The sequence below is a fragment of the Anneissia japonica genome, unplaced genomic scaffold, assembly GCF_011630105.1.
Source record: "Anneissia japonica isolate Jap-2015-1 unplaced genomic scaffold, ASM1163010v1 scaffold287760_len733007_cov179, whole genome shotgun sequence".
Classification (NCBI taxonomy): Eukaryota; Metazoa; Echinodermata; class Crinoidea; order Comatulida; family Comatulidae; genus Anneissia; species Anneissia japonica.
Window position 1 is genome coordinate 298,630 of NW_022699005.1, and position 23,376 is coordinate 322,005.

At 33.5% G+C, this 23,376-nt stretch overlaps 1 protein-coding gene across 1 annotated transcript in view; it reads left to right on the top strand.

Annotated features, from left to right (window-relative positions):
• LOC117102780 (nodal modulator 1-like) overlaps positions 1–23,083 on the top strand; it is a 41,650-nt gene extending 18,567 nt beyond the window's left edge. The window contains exons 15-28 of the mRNA XM_033243189.1: positions 323–438; positions 1,350–1,483; positions 3,436–3,647; positions 4,174–4,256; positions 5,647–5,818; positions 6,917–7,043; positions 7,394–7,570; positions 10,020–10,232; positions 11,734–11,835; positions 12,514–12,624; positions 14,076–14,177; positions 16,389–16,508; positions 17,794–17,886; positions 19,338–23,083. Of these exons, the coding sequence (XP_033099080.1) occupies positions 323–438; positions 1,350–1,483; positions 3,436–3,647; positions 4,174–4,256; positions 5,647–5,818; positions 6,917–7,043; positions 7,394–7,570; positions 10,020–10,232; positions 11,734–11,835; positions 12,514–12,624; positions 14,076–14,177; positions 16,389–16,508; positions 17,794–17,886; positions 19,338–19,466 (1,891 nt within the window). The 3' untranslated portion in view covers positions 19,467–23,083. The remainder of the gene's footprint in view (positions 1–322; positions 439–1,349; positions 1,484–3,435; positions 3,648–4,173; positions 4,257–5,646; positions 5,819–6,916; positions 7,044–7,393; positions 7,571–10,019; positions 10,233–11,733; positions 11,836–12,513; positions 12,625–14,075; positions 14,178–16,388; positions 16,509–17,793; positions 17,887–19,337) is intronic.
• Positions 23,084–23,376: the final 293 nt, after the last annotated feature.

Genomic DNA, 23,376 nt, shown 5'->3' on the forward strand with positions numbered 1-23,376 from the left:
GTTTTTGTGGTGGACGATGAGAGTTGCTGCTACTAGCTTACCGGGTAGCACAAGCACGAAGGGACCCTTAGGGGCGAAGAAAGTCTTAGATGGAGCTGCTAGTCCACATATCAAGCGCCATAAGCATCTTGTTTGATGGATACCGGTGCTGTACAAATCTACAATTATTATTATGATTTTCATGCAATGCTACATTGTACTGAGTAGTGTTATGATTATGGATTGATGTCCGCAGTACCTCTTCTTTTTTGTCAATTTTTTTTTACTTTAGTTATTGTCTTGATTTTTTTTTTCTCCTTCTAGATAAGTGTGGATCCATCAGCATAGCTATGACATCAGTTGATCATCCTAGCATTCCTGTACGAACCATTAAAATCTCGCAGAATACCAAACGTGCCAGCTTTATCATCAGGGACATACTACCAGGCACATACACTTGTAAGTTCTATGACAGTGGTTTTCAAAGGTCAAAGATCAGGACCCAAAATTAGATCGCCAAATAAATTAGGGGGTTTGCAAAACTCATTAGGGTTTAAAGAAATCTGTGTTATACTGTAAAACTGTTTTAAAAAAAACCCCAAAAAAAAAAAATTCCTCTTTTAGAAAAAATATAGTGGAGTATTTTATCCAATTACAACATCAGAGGAAACATCAGTCTGTATCTTGAAGTGTATCATAACTAATTGGCATTAAATCAACTAAACTTGAACTCTGTTTCTTTGAAATTCATGTATAGTAGCCTAATACTAGTATTAGTTGGCCTAATTTAGTAGGCCTTTGCTATTCTGGAAAAGGTATCATAACTAATCGGCATTATAAATCACCAAAACTTGATCTCTGTTTCTTTGAAATTCATGTACGGTAGCCTAATACTAATATTAGTTGCCCTAATGTAGACCTCTGCTATTCTGGAAAAGAAGCCCATACTGGGCTTCTTTTTAAGATTAATTTTGTAAACTAAAGAAGACTTCTTCTCAAGATTAAGCCCATAGATAGGGCTTCTATTCAAGGATTTATTACCATATATATTTATATTATACTGACATTTACTGTAGTAAAGAGAGCGTGTTCTGTATCATTTTTGTTTTGTATACCAGTAAATAAAATTTATAATGCATACTTTGCTGGTACATATCTAATAATTATATTGTTATTATCTTGATTGTAATAATTTTAATAATTATAATAAAATGTCACAGTTGTGATGGCTTTTATCATAATTTATATCATTGTACATTATGGAATAACTCCTTCATTAAATGGTTGTTTTGAGAACAATTTATTTTTCCTGTTAATTGGGACAATACATGTAACTAATATGTAAGTTTGTATAACGATTCATGTTATAGTGAGTGGAGACCATGTTGCCTGGTGTTGGAAGGAACCAGTAACCTTCAAAGTCAGTAACTCTGACCTCAATGACATCAACATTGTTCAGAGCGGCTACAAGCTGCAGTGCCAGAGTTCTCATGCATGCTCTATGGTAGGTCATTCTTTAGATTTTACTCCTTGACATTAAGCAGCTTTCGATTTGGACGACACAGCGTTCTACGACGGGCAGTGAAACTGTACTGCGCATGCGAATACACGGGGAAGTCGTTCGTTGTGCGGATTTGACTATGGGCTTTACGCGATTTTGCGTTGTGCTGATTACGGCAACGTGAGTTTTATAAATATGCGCTCGCTGGGGGCGCCTGCATGATTGGTCACGCGATATGAGGGAGCGTGTCGTCCTGTAAATCGAAACAGCTTTGATATTGAGATGGGAAGTGCATAGTACGACGTTCATGGTTGACTGAATTCCCCGTCGCAGCTCCCCGCATTGCCTATTTCGAAAGCTATCTAATGTCTCACTTTAGGCAACGCTCCCAAAAGCCTAATGCCATGGCGTCGTATGAGGGTCAGCCGACGAATCCAACTTTGCTCCCTGTGAGCGCTAAAAGGCGCAATGCTGTCTGCTGATTGTTGGTGGGAGTGTGAACGGATCGTCATTAAATACGATCGGTTGCGCATGTATTGTTTTTCGTTGTGCATAGAATTGTGTTGGGCGATTACCGTTAGGCACAGTAAGTTCCCAGTTTGACTCCATTTATTAAATCTCCCCCCCCCCCACCCATGGGTGGCAGTCAGGGAGTTTACAACAACAATGCAATATAAATATACATATGATTAAAATACCTAACTATAATACAAACAAATATGTACAATAGATCAACATTCCAATTTCATAAATAGATTTATAGACAATTGATGCAAATCAAATCATATTTTTATACTGTAGTAAAGTAATCCACAGATAAAATTAAATGATGTGCAATCTGTATATAATCTATCTGTTTTATATTTATGTTATTTATTTATGTAATTTTGGACAATATAATGTCTTGTATCTTGTAATAACTTAAAAACCTAAATGCAGAAGTTAATTGAAATTGTTTTAATTATCAGCATTCATTAAGCTATATACATGAACTTTATAAGATTGATTATTTAAATACTTATTTACCAGAAGTTATAATAATTAATAGTAATAATATTAATGCAGATATTTTAGGTTGTATGATTATTTAGGTAATAATAAATGCAATGATTCAAACCAATATAATTTATTATGTTGTTTTTAAATATTTTGTGGTTAATCTATACTAGATTTTGTGGTTAACTATTGTTAGAATTGTTATAATTTTTAAGGTTTTAATAATATTTATTTCTTTGTTAACCGTAAAGCAATATCGACACATTTCTGTGGCCAAGTCCAGTGGTGAATTTGCAGTTGTGAAAGGTAGCAACACGTTCTGCGTGGATACCCCAGGGCAATATAAACTCACAACCACCTCTTGTCATCAGTTTGACAAAAAAGAATACCAGTTTGACACGTAAGTGATATAAACAAACCAATACATACATAGATTAGGTTTGTATACCGCCCTCATTGTTGATTATTGTAAAATTGATAATGATTTCAATTACTGAGGGTGATGATAACTACATATGTCTGATTTTATGGTGGCATCTCTTTCTTTATGTGTTTGTTAGTCATGATGCTATTCAAACAAAAGAGCGGGGAGTGCCTCATAATATAGGTCTGCCACACACTAGATTATCAGAGCAAAATCCTAGCGAGTCACTGTATGCTCCAATAATTTACAGTAAATCTTTTATTCCAGCAAAAGCATTGAAATACAAATTACTGATAGCAACAGTCTTTTTGCAGACCTAAAGAAAACATTTTTTGTTCCTTTGACCATGTTGTTATTTCAATGTGTGTTTGGTCTCTTATACACATCTAGATGTGTATAAGAGACAGGTTCATGGTTGACTGAATTCCCCGTCGCAACTCCCCGCGTCGCCAATTTCGAAAGCTCGCTATTGACTTCTTTACGACGGGAGCTATTGGCAATGAAGCATCAAGTCCAAGGGTCAATTGTTTCCAAGGAAATGGCCTCTGACATTGTGGTAAAAATTACATCATCCGTGCCATCTGAAGCACCAGTGACCCTTGGACCCCTGAAAGGCAAAGTGTCACAGACAGCTGAGTTGAAGGAACCTGCTAACAAAGATGGAAAGGCAGGTGGTCAGAAACCCGGTGCTAAAAAACCAGCTGAAAAAGACAATAAATACACCTATGAATTCACACATTGGGCAAGGTAATCTTGTACTGAACTTCAAAAATAATCTTAAAGATGAAGAAAAAAACTAGGCTTTTTATGTATATTTCCCCATTGCCATAATGAGAAGTGATGTTAAAATTACAAAAAAAAAACAAAACAAAACAAAAAACAAAACAAAAATAAACAATCTATAAATTCAGTATTGGTATAAATAGCTCATTATATTGTAATTGCTGTTGTGATTATTTAAGATTGTTATTATTGTTATAATATCATTAATTTTTTATTAATATTACTTTTATTATATTTGTTTATAGATTATGAACTTTCAGTGATTCTATTTCATTTGTTTATTCATATTAAATATGATATTAAATCCCATATTGTTAATTGTTTTTATTCTTTCCATATCGAGTTAGCTCTATCTGTACAATGTCAAATTTGTGCGATGTGCCCATATTTGGGCATAATGATGTCATATTGCACCAAAATATGGGTATTTTACATTGAGGACAAAGTTTAAGGCATATACTTTAAAGAAACATTATCTTTATCTTAATAGGCGTGGTGAAAATCTCAAGTTTGAACCAGTTTCTGGTGAAGTTCTTTTTTACCCAAAAGTCTTAGAGGTCAAAGTAAAAGGTGGTAAGTGAGAAGGATTCCATTCTTAGTGTCACTGAACAGTGCTCAGTACCATGAATATATTGGCTCTAGATAATTAATTGTTTTATTAAATGATTATTTGATCATTAAACAATGCCAAACATATTTACCATGTATTTAATGTAGTAGGATGGCCGTTTCGTGGCAAAACAACGTAACTTAAAATTTTCACTTTACGAGAAAAATAGTTAAAATTGGCATGTTTGCAACCTGGCAATAAATTATCATACTCTTGATAGACTACTACTACATATCTATGGACATGATTATATGTAAAATTTTAATTACAAGTCTTGGTTTATTGCTGAGTTATTAAAAAATATTCACAAATACGTTATTTTATTACTGAAACATGTCAGTGGCAATATTGTTGCAAGTGCGACATATTTTTTGAATTTATCACTTATGGGGCAATTATATGCATTCTCTAACTTGTGCATTCATTGTCGTTAGGAATATGATTCATGTTGTGGCAAAATGGCTAAGTTGTAGCCAAAATTGAAATCCAAGTTAAAGTTATTTTCAGGTACCTGAGTATGTGATCTTTAAAATGAGTGGTTATTCATTGAAATTCGACGTTTCAAGCATAAGTTATTTGAAAGTGAAAGTACAGCACCCTTAGAGTCAAAATAAACATAATTTTGAGTAATTGCCTTTCAAAGCTATTTGTGCATACATTGTTTAACAGAATTAACTATCAAAACAACGTTAAATAAACGATTTGTTGACCACTTCCAGATTTAATACTTTGGGACATGATTAATAAGACATTAAACTGTTGATTTATAGTAAAAAAAAAAAATTAAAAAATTGGATTATTAGGCAATTTTTTGAGCTCCTATTCTTTATAGCTCATTTACTCAATACTGGCCTGTGTGACAACTATTTCGCGACAACTTGCCTCATCATATTGATATGAAAACACCATCATCCAGTTGATTTTTCTGGGCCAAACTCCATCAGCTCAAAACAATTTTTGAATACCATTCCGAGTTAAAAACAACGTATCTTCATCGTAGATTTTTTGCCTTAAAATCTTGCAGTTACATTGTTTTACCATGGAAAATCACTAGATTTTAAGTTTTGTGATTTAAGGTAGGTGGTGCTGTCTCCGAAACGACTCATTGTTGAGACCTGAAATTTTGTAATTCAGAAGTGTTTGGTATACTCCCAAATGGTATTATCTCAAAAACGACCAAAATTTCAGTTCTGTGTTTTGCCTCGGGACGGCTGAGAAGAATAAACCCATAATTCACAGCGTCATTGTGCTGAATTGTGTATGGGCGTAGTCTGTGACTTCTGTTTCATGTTCATATCATTTCACATGTTTGTTTATCATGTAATAATTGCGCTTTAATTTGAATACCCTCAGACACGTGTCCGGGTGAGGTTGTGGCATTTGAGGCTAGGGCTGGTATCTTTATCTCGGGCCAGATTACTCCCCCAATTCAGGCAGTTGTGATAGAAATTCATACTAAAACACCAGGTAGTTCAGGAACAGTAGATGTCATCAGAACGGAGACAGATGATCAGGGAAAGTATCGGTAAGTCGGTCAAGCAGTAAACTAACTTGATCTAACTTGAACGTGATTGGGCAAAAGAGAAAAAATTAATCTTTAATCTCACAAGCTGATGTCATCATTACTTAGGAGCCTGCCTACTTTCAATTCTTGTTTGTGATACTCTGTGAATAATAATAAAATTATTAGTATTTAAATGTTCTGTTTTGGTTTTCATACTTCATTAAAATACTGACCATTTATTGTCTTGTAATGGTAGCCATTGGTAAGACAGCACTGTATTGATTGTGGCTTCCCTTTTTTTTAGGTAACCATTAATGCTTCAATAAGCGCTGTGGCGCTTATAACAATTTTGGAGGCTTCAGTGTGGCGCTTATTCGAGAGCGGCGCTTATAAAAAAATATTGGCGTGGCGCTTTCTGTGCCTGTTCCCATGGTACCTATCTCGCTTATTCCCGTAGTTCAGTAGGCATATCATAGATCCTACGTTATCGTAAATAAACATTTATAAAGTAATGCTTGTGTCTTCATTGTGTTACTTATTCATTTTGATGCTGTATACATTGTATTTAAAACCCTTTTTCTTAAAGTGTTTCATTACACACAAGGTAATATTATACACTTGTTTAAGTGCCGCGGCGCTTTGTGAACAAAAAAAAACAGGTTTGGTGTGGCGCTTATTCGATCATTTGCGGTAAGTGGTACATGTCCATTGAAAATATACAATATCTGCGACAGTTGACAACAATCTCTGGGCTTGTCTCAGTGACATTCTGAAGACTTGCGCCTGTGTAACTATTGATGTATGTAGCAATTGTGTGTTCTCTAGGATGAGTCTAAGCGTTTATCATTATGTGGACATCTTGAGTAGGCCAATAAATCAGGATTCCTCTTTTTGCATTGGTGTGTTCTAAAGGAGAGGTTAAAGCCAACACCTCTGGTATTTAGTCAACCGCAGTTAGGAATTAAATGTATCATCCATCTATGGAGCTGCACAATTTAGTTTCTGTAGAACTAACTCTCATGTAGGATGGTTCGAATTTGCTTAATTCTATTAAGGTCAGTGCACAATGATATTATTTACTTTGTTCTTAAACTTTTTTTTCGCTTTATGTCTTTACAGAGTTGGTCCCTTTGTTGACACAAATGAGTACACAGTAGATGCAGAAAAGAAGGGTTATACCTTGACGCCACAACCTGACAATCCAACTAACTTCAGAGCCTATAAGCTTGGTGAAATCATTATTCAGGTAAAAGTGCGGTACGATCTGTAAGACGAGAATTTTTTATACCTTATAACGAACTTATTTTTGAAAAAGATTGTTAGATTTGGGGGAAAGAAACAAAAATTTTTTTTTCTTAGCACAAAAGCATCCAGGAAAAAAGAAATAACATTTTATTTGATTGTGTAAGTAGCATAGCAATGGGATTGATATATGTATTGTTTTAAATATATATAATTAATGAAGAAATACAGATATTTTATTTTGGGAGATTTCAAGTGGGAATATGTTGGTCTCTCGTGAGGGAGTGAGGTCGAAGTTAAATGCACAAGATACATGAGACCTGAAAGGTCTGATTATTTTTCTTCTTTTTATAGGTGGTGGATGAAGATGACCAGCCTCTAAGTGATGTTGTACTGTCGTTGAGTGGTGGTAGTTTCCGTAGCAACCAGATTACTCTTCAAACAGGAAAAGTTCCATTCTATTTTCTGGGAGCTGGCCAGTATTATCTTCGTGCATTTCGCAAGGAATACGAGTTCGAACCAGATTCTAAGGTACCTTAAATCTTCGGATAAGCTTCTCCTTCCCAACATTTAATGTAATTGTTGCCTATACCCGTGCAATAATACAATGTTGTTTGTTTGTATATAGTACTATTTAGTTCTATGTACTAACAAAGAATACGGTTTGTTAGTATCATATAGTTCTAAATAGTAATAATTTTGATGGGTCGCGCACTCGCTTCAGATAAACAACCAATCCCCGATGTATGTAAGTAAAGCTTGGCTTCCACAAAATCGCTACACGCTATAGCCAACAGCTTTCTTTGATTCTGATTGGTTGGTCGTATCGAGGAGCTTTCCCAATTGCGTCGGGGACTGCTATGCAAGTAAAAAAAAAAACTATAGCGACAGTGTAGGAAATCTTAAGGAAAACCAGGCTTTAGTTTAACATTTACCATGTGTATACATTTCTGTGTTGATTAACTTAAACAGGAGCCATTGGTAATTTTTTTCATAAAAGCAAAAAAGACATCAGCTAAGTTGTTACCAAGTTTCTAATGCCATTCACGACAACGACATCGATATGTGAGGCTGGTTTATTCTCGCGTTTTAGGTGATATGATGAGATGATTTTTAACTAATTTAGCGTAATTATTTTTCTCTCAATAGTGGCAGTGGTGTATCTAGCAGGTGTGCGCACAGGGGGCACTCCCCAAAAATACTTGCACTCCAATCCAGTCAGGTCCCCACCCAGGCAGTCTCCCCACCCCAGCCTTCCTTACAAGTTAAGAATAAACTTCACTTAAACCATTGACAAGGCAACCCCCATCTAACATCCATCCAAAATCAATGTATTATTATGAAATGATGCCTGAATAAGAAGTGAAGTGATCGTCAAAATGACCATGTCAATCCCCCGAGTGACCTTTATTCCATGAAAAATTAATATAGTTTCGTGGCCTGAATATATGGGAGTAGTAGTCTTCACAGCACACAGAAGATCGCCATAGCTTAGCTGACTTGGTGCCGGGGCAAACGTGTGTATGTGTAATGTTTCATTGACCCTCCCATAGGAAGATTATGAGCTTACATTGCATCCTACTCTTCCCATACGACTTACGAAAGCATTAGTCCTATATTCACAAAACTGTCTTATATAAAGAGTAAGCCCAGAAAAGCACCATGTTAAAAGTGTTATCTGGACACAGAACTTAGTAGCATAACTCAAAAATTATGACCAAATCACAATTCGTAGGCAATTTCAAATCAGTGTAGGTCTTTTGCGAAATAATAACTTGATCAAAATTCAATTTCTTATCTGTGAATTAACTAGATAAATTAATATTCCTCCATTAAACTGCAAGGAAGACAAATACATAATGATACAATGAATAACAGTGTATTGTGAAATATACACAATATGCAATAATAAAACATGAGTTATGACATGATGAAATATATATGCTATGCATTATACTGAAAATACCATAAAACCTCTAACCCACAACGCACAACGTACATGTTATTGTTAATTATAAACAATATACAGTAATAAATCATGAGTTATGAATACAGGATGCTATTTTTCAATTTGTAAATACCGTTGAATTTCGAGCAGTTTGAAGCATTTTGAAATAATTTATCACACTCTGATGAAGTGTACTATCACTTTATTAATTTTGTTAAAAGTTTTTTAATGAAGTGCCATGTTTGCTTCTGCTAGGTCTTTTACTGATTGCCCTTTTATTCTTGGTTAGCAGACAGACCTTGTAGGACACTGATCATGAACAGATCTAGCAAGTGATAAAAACATAGTACCTAATAGAGCACAAAAATTGAAGGGCAATCCAGATTTTTTTTGTAAAAATGTCATTAGTTTTACAGGTGTCCAGAGGTCACTCATCCTGAACACAAATTCAAAATGCTTACCATATATACTCGCATGTAAGACGAGGCTTAAAATGGCAAATTACGATTGAAAAACATGGGGGTCTTCTTGTACACACGACATACAAAATTCAAATTTATTAAATTATGCTCGTACATATAAAAACTTTTCAAATGGTATGATTTTGGAAGATTGGCCTTGCAATGAAACGGGGGTAGTCTTATACGTTATTATTTATATACGGTATACATTTTCAGAATTCAAAGATTTTAACATTTTCTACTGGAGGAAAATGGCACCATGGGGAGAATATTATTTTACTGTGTAGTGTAAAAGAAGTTATTCTAGTTATAATTTAGTTTTATAGTTATTAATAGAATATCTTTAGTAAACATCATGTTGCTATGTAGTTTTGAAAATAACATTGTTAAATTTATATAGCAAGCAGTCAATCAAGAGAATACACAGAGAACACCAATGGTAATTTATTATCTTCATACTAGAGAAAACATCTTTGGTACAAGAAGTCTTTTCCTAGATTTCTTTATCATTTATGTTTCTTATCATTTCATAATTATATTCATGGAATGTCTCTATTTATTTTTAATACAGATGATTGAAGTTCAGGAAGCATCTTCTGTAAACCTCACAATCCGAGGTCATAGGGTAGCATTTAGTTGCTATGGTACAGTGACCTCGCTAAATGGTGAACCAGAGCCAAACGTTGCGCTAGAGGCAAGAGGCCTGGCTATCGGTAATTGCGAAGAACTTATGGAAACTGCTCTTTCTGATTCTAATGGGGAATTCCGCGTCCGTGGATTAAAGGTATACATATTAATTATTGACTTTTTAGATACTCTATTTATATTATGACAGTTACACTTACCGAATGCTTAGCTTTAGTTAAAATTTGACCTTTAAAAAGCATACGCAGATGTACATGTTTCTGGGACAACTTCATGAAGTTATTAAACATGTGCGTATATATGGCCATGTTCTGACTGTTTCAGTTGTTAAGTTTTGATTGAGGGTCCATTACTTGACTTGTTAACATGTTGACTGCCAAGCAGGGTTCGTACGCGTCCTTAAATTCCTTGAATGTTCTGGAAAAACAAATGAGCATTTTACAGTACTGGAAAGTCCTGGAAATTTAAGATTGTCCTTGAAATTTGATCATTTACGATTAATTGTAGTACTACAAGTGGCCTAGTAACAGTAAATTGAATGAGAAACGTTGGAGTTGTTCGCCTATGTGTTAGTAAAGGCGGTGCTTTTTTTTTTAAAATCTTGTATATTAATTATGTTTGCATTTCATTTTAATTCAGACATTGATAATCATAATCGTTAACTTTCTTGACATCTGCTATGGTGTTATTTGCTTTCTGTCGTGTGTTATAAACAGTACTGAAATACTAAACTTTCAATCAGTTGAACAGGTCTTATATCGCACGTGCTCATCCCCGTGAATTCACTTTGGGTAATTCATCACTCTCCAGACGTGCACACTTGTTCAGCACGAATGGCCATGTTTTGGCCCTATCCAGCGCAAGGCAGTTAATTAACAATTAAAGTAACCATGGGAACATGTACTTCTGCAGTTCTTAGTAAATGGTGTTTAAATGGCGTTTACTGTTAGAAGTTCTTGAATTTAGGGCAACATATTTTCTGAAGTTTACAAAATCATTGAAAAACAATGCTGGTCGGCAGCAGATCAGTGCCGAATTAGAGTTTGATAAAACTTAATATACACTCAACTAACATGCATTTAAAAGTAGTACAGCATATATGTTTTATAATCAGTCGTAAAATCCCCGATATTTTACTGTTAAGCTATATATTGTGTCCTTGAAATTTTTGAAAATTTGACCTTGAATGTCCTGGAATTGTCCTTGAAATTTGCGCGTTTAAAAACATACAAACCTTGCCAAGGCTCTTTCTTGGTTCCGTCCCATATGCCAAGGTATAAAGGGCTCCACCATAATATAAATCATCCCTATGAAGTGTATTAAACAACAAAACAAACATACGGTAATTAATTTTTGATTTTTACTTCTGGATTCTTCCTTGAACATTCGGGGCGAGAGTTTGTGTTCTGGCAACCACTGCCAGAGAGTTTACATGCAATACAATAAGTTCGACAGGTGTGGACATGGACTTGCGTTTTTTGCCACTTTGAATTAATCTTGTCAGATGTGAACTCACGTCTGTTGTAGTAGTGACTTAATTGTTAAAACAGTGATAACTCGGCTAATTTTTCCTAATTGCAAGATAAGATAATTCTTATTTTATCTTATTAAAATGATGCTGTTTACCTCAAATTCTACAGCCATCTTGTGTGTATGAGTTGAAACTTAAAATGAAAGATGGCAGAGATGAAGATAATCCAGTTGAGATTGAGAGAGCAGTTCCTCCTGTCACCATACTCAAGGTATTACTTTGGTACAATGTGTGAGGTCTGTCCTCAAAATTAGTCATAAATCAGAAATTGATTTAATGATATGTTCGCGAGGATTACAATACAGTATAAGCATTAATTTGTTCTTTGAATGACATTCCTAAAATAGATCCAAATATGTGAGCTTTTAAAGTTAAGATACAAGTAAAGCTAGTTTTAAAATATCAGCCACATATATACAGCATAATTACCTTGACTCTTAAATTACTCAGACATTTTAAACAAGCACATCTCCTCAAAGATTTTATAAACAGTTTGAATAGATCTGAACATTTGCCTGGCAATGTAATATTAAAAGATTCTTGCAGTTTACCGCTTAGATAGTTCTGGAATGAACTGTTGTTTGTGTGAGAGTGTCTTGACGTTTCGATTTAAGTATCTGAATCGAAGCGTTGAGTTATTCTCCTGATGATTGAAGCAAATCAAGCGAAACACCACAACACTCAACAATATCAACGTTTCTTTTCAGAACTATCTACATGCAATCATTTATTATACGATAGATCTGTAATATGTCTTCATCCTGTCACTATATTATTATAAATTCCCTTGTGCCAACCATTTTTTAATTAAAATATAAAGATTAACAGCATTTAGTAGTTCTTCTTTAATTCGGTCTACTAAATACCATTTTTCTTTCTTTTTTTTTAGCCTGAAGAGAAGGATATAAAAGATGTTAAGATCATCGTTTTTAGGAAACAAACCACATTTGATGTCGGTGGAAATGTGATAACAGACAGCCAGTTTGTGAACACATTAAAGGTATGTGCAATGTCGGGTCAGCAGCTTACTTGATAACACAAATATGTATCAAAGACATTGATTTTTGGTTACTAATACAAGGTTAAGCAGTAAAATTATAGCTACGAAATGGTAAAAGATTAAAATCCAACATTTCGTTATGACGTTACAGGAGTTTGAACATACAGCCGTTTAAAGAATGATATTTGAAAAATCAGCCGTCAAAGTTTATGATTTCGGGCATTTCTCAGGCAGAAACCATCACCAAATCGTTAAAATTGTTGTTTTAACATTGAAAATGGGGAAAATAAGAGCATAGCATGATATATAGATATTATAAAAGTTTCGTTTAGTGCAAAGATATTATAAAAATGGTAAGTTTAGTGCAATAAAATAGATTAAAAAATGTTGACATATCCAGCAACTATTATCTCTGAAACAGGATTTTCGACGAGTGACTGGTTTGGCTTGTTTTTTGCCACATAAATATTAGATCTTTCCACTAAGCTCACCCCTTAGATATTTTTGTTAAGATCCCACAAGACCACAGTTTTAAGTTTGATTGATACTCTGGAAGAGCATACTTCCTTGTTAGGGCGGAAGTAGGTATTGATTAAACTTGTTTTTAGGGCCCCCCCTTCTCAAACCAAGCAAAATTCTAGATCCGCCCTGTGATCTACTATTACAAGTTTTTGAAGTTAACAATATCATCTAAAAAACTTAAATAAAGATATTTTTCCAATAAAATAACCTTTAGAATGTTATACTTCACATTTTTTTACCCTTTGGAAACTGTTGTCACAATAGTTGTCACATTGTGCAACAGTGTAGTATTTCCGTATCTGATATTCAGACCAAAATATTAATATATACACAACGCACCCTCTCCCAACAACGATACTCTTCTTTTTATTACTTCAGGTATCCATTTATACCCCTGGGTGGAAAGAAATATAGATAAAACTCTTTCTTTATGAACACAAACGAAGTGATAGTCAGATTCGAGATTTTTTACAGTAAACACAAAACAGTCTCTAGAGGCCTGTTTATACTTGCAACGATCATGATAACGATAAAAAGCTAAAAGCAATTGTTCATATAGAAAATAAAAGACATAAGGGAAGTTTTTACACTAGAAGATACGATTTATGGTGTATACGATAACAAAATATTTTTAGAAATCAATTCAAATGACGTCATAACCATGGAAAGACGATAAAATCGTTGATACTACTACTAGGGAATATGGAAATTAACATTTTATTTTGGATTATTATTTTTTATTTTATTTGTAAGTTAAATATATTTATTGTAGTTACTACTCAAATATCTCTGTTGAAATTTTATGTCACTATGTTTGCAGCCTTAAATATATCAAAGATATTTATAAGAATAATATTATTATTTTTTTTAATATTCTTTGGCTTTTTCCGATACTTTTATTACCCACTAAAACATTATTATTATTACAGGTGGTTGTTTTTAAAGAAGATGATTTGGACTCACCTATTCACACTTTAGCACTTGGGGCAAGCAGCTTTTTTCAACTTCCATCTCTTCCAATGGATGGACAGGTATGTATTTAAATTTTACAACTAAATTCACAGTTAGGCAAGACTTTCTTAATACCTTAATTTTGTTATCGTCAAAGGATTGCAGAAGAAAAATAGAAATAAAATTTCTTTTCCTTTTAATAGCAAAATGATTTTGTCAAAAGTACCTTAGTGGAGAAGTCAACAAATAGAAAATGTTAGTGTTGAATGTAAGCAGTGTGGTAATGAGATTGATGCCTTAAATTCAAATAGTTAGATATAGATATCATATTGTTTTAGATTTCAGGGGAGCGGAGGGCGTGATAAAATAAAAAAAAAATATCTGAATTTTCAATTTTTGTGGCGTAGGTACGTGCGCTTACTAACCAAATTTTATTTGTATTCTAAATCACCGTTATTGGCAGTCAAATGTTTCGCTAAACAGACCTGTTTAAAATATAGTTTCGTCTTAAAGGTCACAGTTTGTCTAACTTCTCCATATTTCCATCACCATATTCAGCTATTAGGTCATTGACTCAAATGTATGTCTGTTTGATCGTTATAAGTTATTAGGATTTGTAGTGTATTAAAATACAAAAATGCATAATTCTTTTGGAAAGATAATTTTATTATCTTATCACAACCCTTTTTAAAAACATTTATATCATACTTTTTGTACACAGAGCCTTAATCCTCTGTATTCTAAGTGAATATACCAGTGTTGATACGTGTTCTTTTACTGTGAAATTCTCATATATGTGATTCATAACATTTAATTTTTGCAGTTGTTGTGTATGTACATAAAAAAACAATTTTAGTATATTTTTATAGCTTACTTGCAATTTAGCAATACACTAGCCAGATACTCTCATGCAAATGTTACCATTCTCTAATGTGGTTTCAACTATTTAAATCTATTATATTAATTATTTTATATTTTTTATTCTGTAGTGTAAAGCCCTGTTATTCAATCATTATGTTGACCCAATAATCCAGCCATGCTAGCACGGCGACCCAGCCTCCATCTATTACTTCATTCACAAATCCTTATCTCGGAAGTACTGTAGTTTCTATTTTAATTACTGGAAAATGTAGAAATGGCTTTAAGAAATTAGATCTGTCACTGTCAATAAAAAGGGAGTATTGAAATATGTAAACTAATATGGCTTATATCTTTCTTTCTCGAAAATTGGATTTTGCATGAATCTAATTATATCAAATTCTTATAATTATTCAAAAATTACTGTACATCAAGAATCCTTACACCCATTTCAATGTACTGTACTGAAAAGGCATGCAACATCTAAATGGCTGTGGGAATAAAAAATATCTTATCAACTTGCTACTCTTAAAATATTGATCATTTCAAACATGCACCTACTTGCTTGACATTCTTGTAAATATTCAGAAGCTTGTTCTGGATCGCCACTAAACAAACTTGGAATCATTAAAAAGCATAATTTTCATTCATTTTTATTGTAATCCATAATATTGAAAATAACTTCAAAACAGTCAGTTTATAAATTCAAAACAGATATTCACAATACATGTGGCCCGCTATGCAATTTTACGGCCTATATTTTTTCTTGTATTTTTGAGCGATTATTATTCACGGTTTACTGTATTTAAAAAACTGCATAATAAGGTCCTTATGTGTGTAAAACAGATACCTGAAAAATACAGTTTATTGTTCTCGACTATGAATTGAAGCCTTTACATGGCGATTGTTGGCTACGTTTTTGTACTGAATTTAAAGTTTCTGATTTGGTCCAGGGAATATCTTTACATCACTAGGTATAGTATCAAATTCATAATTAGCGTAGGACCAGGGGTAGGCATAAAAATATGTAGGAGGGCCAAAGTGAGTTTATGATTTATGTACATTAATCAGCTAGTACTTTTTTTTATTGAGCGAAACTACAAAGTAAATTATTGATGACCCTATAATATGAATGAACAGGAGTGCAGTATTAAGCATATTTTGTACTTGTAATTTTTGTCCCACCGTGCATAGTATACAGTACATACTGTACATGTCTAAGTCTTTGTTTTATGTTTATTCATTAAATCATAAAAAAAGAAAAATCAAAATAAATGTGTGGCAATCCTATTTGATATTTATGTAGTTGAGTTTTATACTGTTTATTGCAGAAAGCAAGTAATTTGTACAATATCATGTTTTAATTAATTTTAAATCTTGTTTTGTAATTTCATTATTTCTAATTTATTAAATCATCTGGTTTTTTTTTATAGGAATATGTAATGAAACTTGAGTCATCATTGTCAAAATCAAATTATAATTACAACACTCAGGAAGCCAGTTTCATTGCTGAAGGTGTCTACCAGCATATCACTTTTGAGTTCAATCCTGAAGTATGTTCTCCTTTTCACTTTTTTTTTTTTTTTCTTGGTGGGGATTTGATTAAATCATGTTAATGTTATCTGCTTGTGCAGGCTTTAGATTTTCAAGGCAATAAAGATCTAGTACAAAGATCTAGTAAACGATTTTTGTTCGTAGGTATTACCTGCTGCTGCGAACAAAAACCTTTCACTAGATCTTTGTTAGGTATTACCTAGATTAAAGGTATTTAAGTCTCTATAACCAGCATTCTTCACCGTAATAACTGAATTGCTAGGCTTTGACTGGTTCTAGACAAAGAGAGATTTAACGATGTCTGGCTGAAACAAAGCCAGAAGTTGTAGTCTACAGTACTGGTTAAATCTAAGTAATGTTTACAGCCCGTCAACAATACAAACTGAGGTATCCAAGCCTGGGCAAAAATGGACAGATGGATGGATGGATAGATTTATGCAGTGTAAACACGAAGGATAACCCGTGAAAGTCTGAAAATCTTTTTTTTCCAGTGGTGTCTTTCTGGTGGTGATTGGGCATTACACCGGTAGACAATTCCATACAGTTTTTTTCCCGAAGAGTGTACTGCGTTCTTTAACATGCACATGAGCCATGCACACGGGACCAACGGTCTCATCAGAATGACGGTGCGCTTTTGTAGCTTACTTTTCAGCCCCCTAGCTGAAATACATAGAGAGCAACGATGAGAATTGAACCAGGGACCTAGAGATCTCTATGGTTCAGTACACACACTGTTGCTACCACCAGCTTAGCTGATTGAGCTAAGCTGCCTAAATCCCAACTACTAGTATAAGAACGTGAACAGCAACTGACGCACAAACTGCTTTTCAGCTACGAGTAAATGACATTAAGTTGCAATAGATATCCATTATTTTGTTAATACAATGTCTAGTAATAAAGGTGTTACATTTAATTATGTCTTTCAAGTTACTAACATAATTGAAACAACTTAACACCTCACTATCTTGAAGAAAATGTCCTCCTATTAACAGATTTTGATTATATTTAAGATTGTAATTATTTTCTGTATCTAATAGTAATGTAGAATTCAGTCTATGCAAGGATGATTTTTAACAACATTCATAAAGTCTGCCTTAGATTAAAATACATTTAATTGATGAAATGATGAAGAGCATAATATATTATAATAACTATTCTCTAGTTAGATTATCTGCAGAATATTGAAAAAAGTATTCTGTCTATAAGTGGAAGCTTTTAACTTGGAAATGAAATTAATGCATTTGCCTATTGTGTGTATTTTTTTTTTTTTTTTTTTTTTTTCAGAGGCGAAATATTGATCAGGATTTCTCTCAAGGGTCTTACTTTGCATTGCCATTCATTGTAGCATTAATTGCCATCGGTTTCAATCATTCAAAGGTAAATGTATTTCAGTTGTCTGCTTTCTCTTGATTTAATTTGCATAGCTAAAGCGAGACTTATATACCTTGTTTAGCGAACCATGCTGCCCGCCAATAATGATGATTTAAAATAATTTAATTTATTTTTGGCCAAAAAGCGCACCTGCCTCCACAAAAAAAAAGGAAATTTCAGAAAAAAATAAACCTTCCTAATTACTGTATGTAAATTTAAAGCATTCAACCATCCCATTACTACGCTGTTTACATTCACTAATAAAATTTGATTTTAATTTTCTCCTCCGTCTATCAAAACTATTTTCTATTAAAAAAGAAAATTATTTTTTTCCCCGTCATCTGACAATATGTTAACTATTTTTTTTTTCCATTATCTGACAATATGATGTTAAAAACTAAGTTTCGCGAAACAAGGAATAAAAAAAGTCTTGTCTAATTCTGTCTTTCACAAACTGCAGGAGAAAAAACCCATTCCAAATGTTGACAGTTTCATCATGTTGGTGTGTCTGTAAATCAGTTATCATGGCCTGATTTTAATTATTAAATCTATTTGTGAATATTTACTTCAGTAAACCGCTTACTATATTGCCATTTTCCTTTAAACACCCTTTAAATTAATAGAATCATCCATCTCAGAGAACCATACACCTAACACTAACCACCACATGCATCCTCATTCCTCTGTCACTTTTAAACTATTAATTCTATAAGGGATGAATCTTTTGAAATGTTGAAATAAGCAACAGCTGATGTAGTTCTTATTTGCAAGGAACTTAGTTTTGTTAACAGTGGCGTATCTAGAAGTCTAGAATTACAGGGCTGATGGTAGGGGCGTGAAGGTAAAGTGGGGGACTCAATGATCAGTTGAGGGGCGCTAATTTGCAAAATATGGTGATTTTAGTTGATTTTTAACTACTTGACCGTAATTTTTTTTTTTTTTGAGGCGGGAGGTGGAGGGGGGGGGGGGGGCCAAGGGGGGGGGGGGGTAATTTTTTTGGGGGAGAGCATGCGCCCCACCCCCTCCCCTAGATACGCCACTGTTTGGTAACCACCAGTTCATGCTTCTGTTTTATGCTAAGGCCAAGCAGTTGTAATTGAAGACTGCAACAAGGCAGTGTCTAACGAAAAGCGCCAGCAGGTCGAGTGATCAGTCACAGAGATTGAATAGAAAAGCTGTCGCCCAGACCAACAACTTGATTAAGCTTTATATATGAGAAGCAGCATTATTTTTGCCCATCTGGAATTTAAATTTGCTGTACATTATCAAATACCAAAAAAAAGTACAGTCTCTATAACACTTAGCGTGTAATTATGCCAGAAGTGTACTGTAGGTCTTTCGTGAGGGTTTCTAAAAATGGAAAATGCCTTTAATTTTAACAATTTGCGTATTTAGTATGTTGTAGGTAATTTTTATTTTTTGGAGTATTTTCTTATATTTATATTCTATGCATTCAGGTTTTACCATTTCTAAAGCAAATTGGAGAATCTTTCCAAAAACGAAAGCCAGTTCCAGTAAGATACGATTCTCGGGAGCAGATGGATGAAGCCCGTCAAAAGAAGAAGACAAAACTAAGAAAGACATGAAGGAAAATAGAAGAATACAAAGAAATTACACGGATGGAAAGAAAACTTGACAATTACAAAGAAACTTAATATCGTAAAAACAATAACCGTAAATATGCAAGATATTGTGTTACAACAAGAATGTTGACTAGGAAAAGAAAATAATCAAAAATTATGAGGATGTGAAAAAGAAAGGTCGTAAAAGAAAGTTCATGCCATTATTGAAAGAGTGTACTATCGAGTATGGCATAACAATAATTTTTTTTATAATTTGCCCAGGCTTTGCTCTGCACACTGATTACAATCCCTACTGGTTCCCTGGCCCCATAACTTGATGGGATGACTCGATCTCAGTAGTCCCTCCATTACTCTCAAATTGTTCCACTGCTAAAGACAATGCGTTGATTTAATAAATTCCTGAGTACTAAGACAAACAAGGCTTGATTCTTAATATTCTTGATATAGGTTTAAAATAAGGTTGTAAAGGGTTATTTTATTATTTAATAGGATTTTAAACAAAATTATAGATGCATAATTAAATCACGTTGTTTTTTTCTATTCCTGAGTGGGGGGGGGGGCGCTAGGAGGTGGTAGGGAGAATGGCATTTTTCCATATCATATCCACAGCATGTTTCCATATTATATTCACAGACTGAACACATGATGAGGAAATATCTCAAAATGGAATTCTCAAAAATATCTGTGTGTGCTGTTAATTACACCATTTGAATCAGTGTACACCCTATTACCTATTGGATATATATAGAGCTACAATAGTTTATACACAGTTCCTTTTAGACTTCAACGCCAAATATTATTAACCTGCTGAGAAAACAGGTTATTTACAAGGTTAGGTGCTGCACATCATTCATATAATCATTGTAGTGCTTGGGGGCTATTATTAGTGCAAAGCACTATATAAATCTAAATTATTATTATTATTCCATGTTTTCTCAAGGTGCTGTAATTAAAAAAAAAAAATCTGCTAATTGAAAATAACACTTAAAACTCAGCAAACAGTACCACACGTAGAACACACTTTCACAAGCATTACGTTCGGCTAATTATTGATTTTTTGGTGTCAAAGATGTGGGCGTCATACTAACCTGTGCTCGAGTTTTTTGATATTGTAGACTGAGGCAGATCATTATTACTAACACTGAATTTAGATTCTTTTTATGCAAAGAAAATAATGTTGCACAGTTTGCTTCCATTTTTGCACTCACCACCTTTATTTAGTATTTCATTTTTTTAAAATACTAAATACAGAGGATTGGCAAAAATATAAATAACCATACAATACAAAAAAAAAAAAAATCTGTTTTAGTTTAAAATAATATAAACTAACAAAGAAATAGCATAACTTGAGTATGCTTGTAAATTAATTGAAAGGTGCATTTAATTTTATTCGGATTATACTGTTTGTGTGTGTGTGGGTGGGAGTAAAACATCATTATCACCTGATTTCAGAGTTGTTTTTTGTTTTTTTGGTTTTTTTTTACAAATAGGCCTGAATTTGATACTATGGCAGTAAGAAGTCTAATATCCTTTATGCTTTTTTTTTTCGTTTTTTTTTCTTTCTATAGTTTTATCACTTATTGATGATTGATGAAAGGTGATTATATGCTCTCTGTTTTTTTTGTTGTAGTTCATTAAAAAATGTAATAATATACGTTAGAATTGGGTAAGTAAATCTGTTTCCTGACGATGCATACCAAAAATACCCAAATTTATTAAAAAATATTTTTTTAATATTAGAAAAACAATATTTAAGTAATGACGAAAACAAATAATCCTGTAATCCAAGACATAGATGCAATCAAATGCGAGAGGGTCATTAAATGCGTGGTGTCCCTAATGCTTATATTGATATTAATACAGAAAACTAGTGCAGAGAATAACACCAATAGTCTGTTTAGTATTGTTGATATTTTAAAAATATCCTTTAACATGCATCTATATTATAATTACGCTTATTTCAAAGCCCACACGGACACAATTCAAAACAGAGTTGCTAAAGAAATGTCTGGGATTCAAAACCTACCGGTCAGAACAACTCTTAAAAAATAGGTCATCAAATTGTCGATCACGCAAAGTGAATATCAATCCCTATTTCTGATTAATTGAGGTGAAATGTATTAATTTGATGCTGCAGAGGAATATCAGTCTTTGCAGATATCTTGTTATTTATTAAATAATTTATCTGTATAATTGTTTGGCCTAGGTAGTTGGGTATAAAAGAGTTATATATTGTTTTTTTTTTTTAAACATTCTTGATTTTTTAAAACGAGGGTAGAGTTGATAATGTCACGGCATAGTCTTCTTTGATTTATATACCAAAACAGCGGATTACCTGGTATGGTAGCAAATACCTATATTTACATAGCTATGTTCATTAAATGTATGTATATTAGTGTATTGTAACAAGAGAATATTTTGTTACTATGGACCTTTTTTTTTTTAACATTTTGGGTTTTTTTTAAACCAGGGTAGAGTTCATAATGTGAAGGCATAGTTTTCTTTGAATTATACCAAAACAGCGGATTACCTGGTATGGTAGCAAATACCTATATTTACATAGCTAGCTCATTAAATGTAGTTATGTTAGTGTATTGTAACCTTTCCTGTGTGTTAATCAAAGTTAACTGACCAATCACAACAAGGCCAGGAATACGCGCGTGTCCTACAAACACCTGTGTTGTCCCACAAACGCGTGTGTTTATACATAAATTTACGCATATTTTTTTGTGGGATGTTAGCATCAATATTCAAGGTGCGTGGCTTAGTGGAAATTTCCATTGGTAGCATGTTCATTTCCACACATATTATAAGTAGAGATAAGCCTAATATATTGGCGTTAAAATTTCATATTGTTCTCAATACACTGGCCTGCAGTCTTACGACTTAAAACATGATCTTAACGTAGGCCTATGTGAAAACAGTTATTCATTTTTTACCTGTAATGACCTTGTCAGTTTTTTTGGTCAGTTATTAAAATGATTTTGTCTACAATAGGTTTTACATGATACCAGTACTATTGATCTGATCATATGGCCGTCAGTGTTAATTAAGTGAGGCTTTACACAGTAGCTAAAGATTCTTAAAATTGAATGCATGGGCCAACTTGTTTAAAGGTTATAATACAGTATAGTCATGGCCCCATGACATTTTATAGAGTTCCATGTAGGTTAAAATTGATTATCCTATATTATGATCATAGGCCAGTGGTCTAAGTTAGGATACAAATTATTCATATTCAGAGTAGAAATTGTTAAAGTAATTCCAAATAGTTTTCTCAGAATCAGATGTAGAGGCCTGGTTTCCATAAGTTCACAACACGCTATCGCACCGACAGCGGTCGGCGACGTTGATTGGTCGGTTGAATAAATGGTGTCTTCGAATTGCGTTTGAGCATGGATAGCTGCACCCTGTAAAACGATTCAAAAGAAAAACACTGTCACGTAGCGAAAGAATAGCGATGTTATGGATAACGTTTAAGAGTAGTAGTTTGTGTGTGTTTATAGTATAATTTAAGACACTGAATGATGGGGGTTTATATATATTTGAATTATGGGCATAATTGTGTAATAATTATACGAGAATAACAATAAACATTCTATTGTATAATAAAAAATAAAGCGTGCCGTGTTCTTTTTTTTTATTTTTTAATGTGTATATACCTTAAAACCTCGAATTGAAGCCCAGTGGGCTTAATCTCGAGATGGAGCCCATCTCGAATTGAAGCTCCCCTCTTTAGTTTGCAGAATTAGCCTGGAAAAGAAGTCCATGGGCTTCTTTTCAAGACAGCATAGGCTTCTTTTCGAGATAGTACTGTACATACACTGTACATGGAAAGCTTGTTTTATGGCACCACCTAGGTGGCCGAAAAAGGCACTCTCATAATTCAATTTGAAAAAAAAAATAATGATAA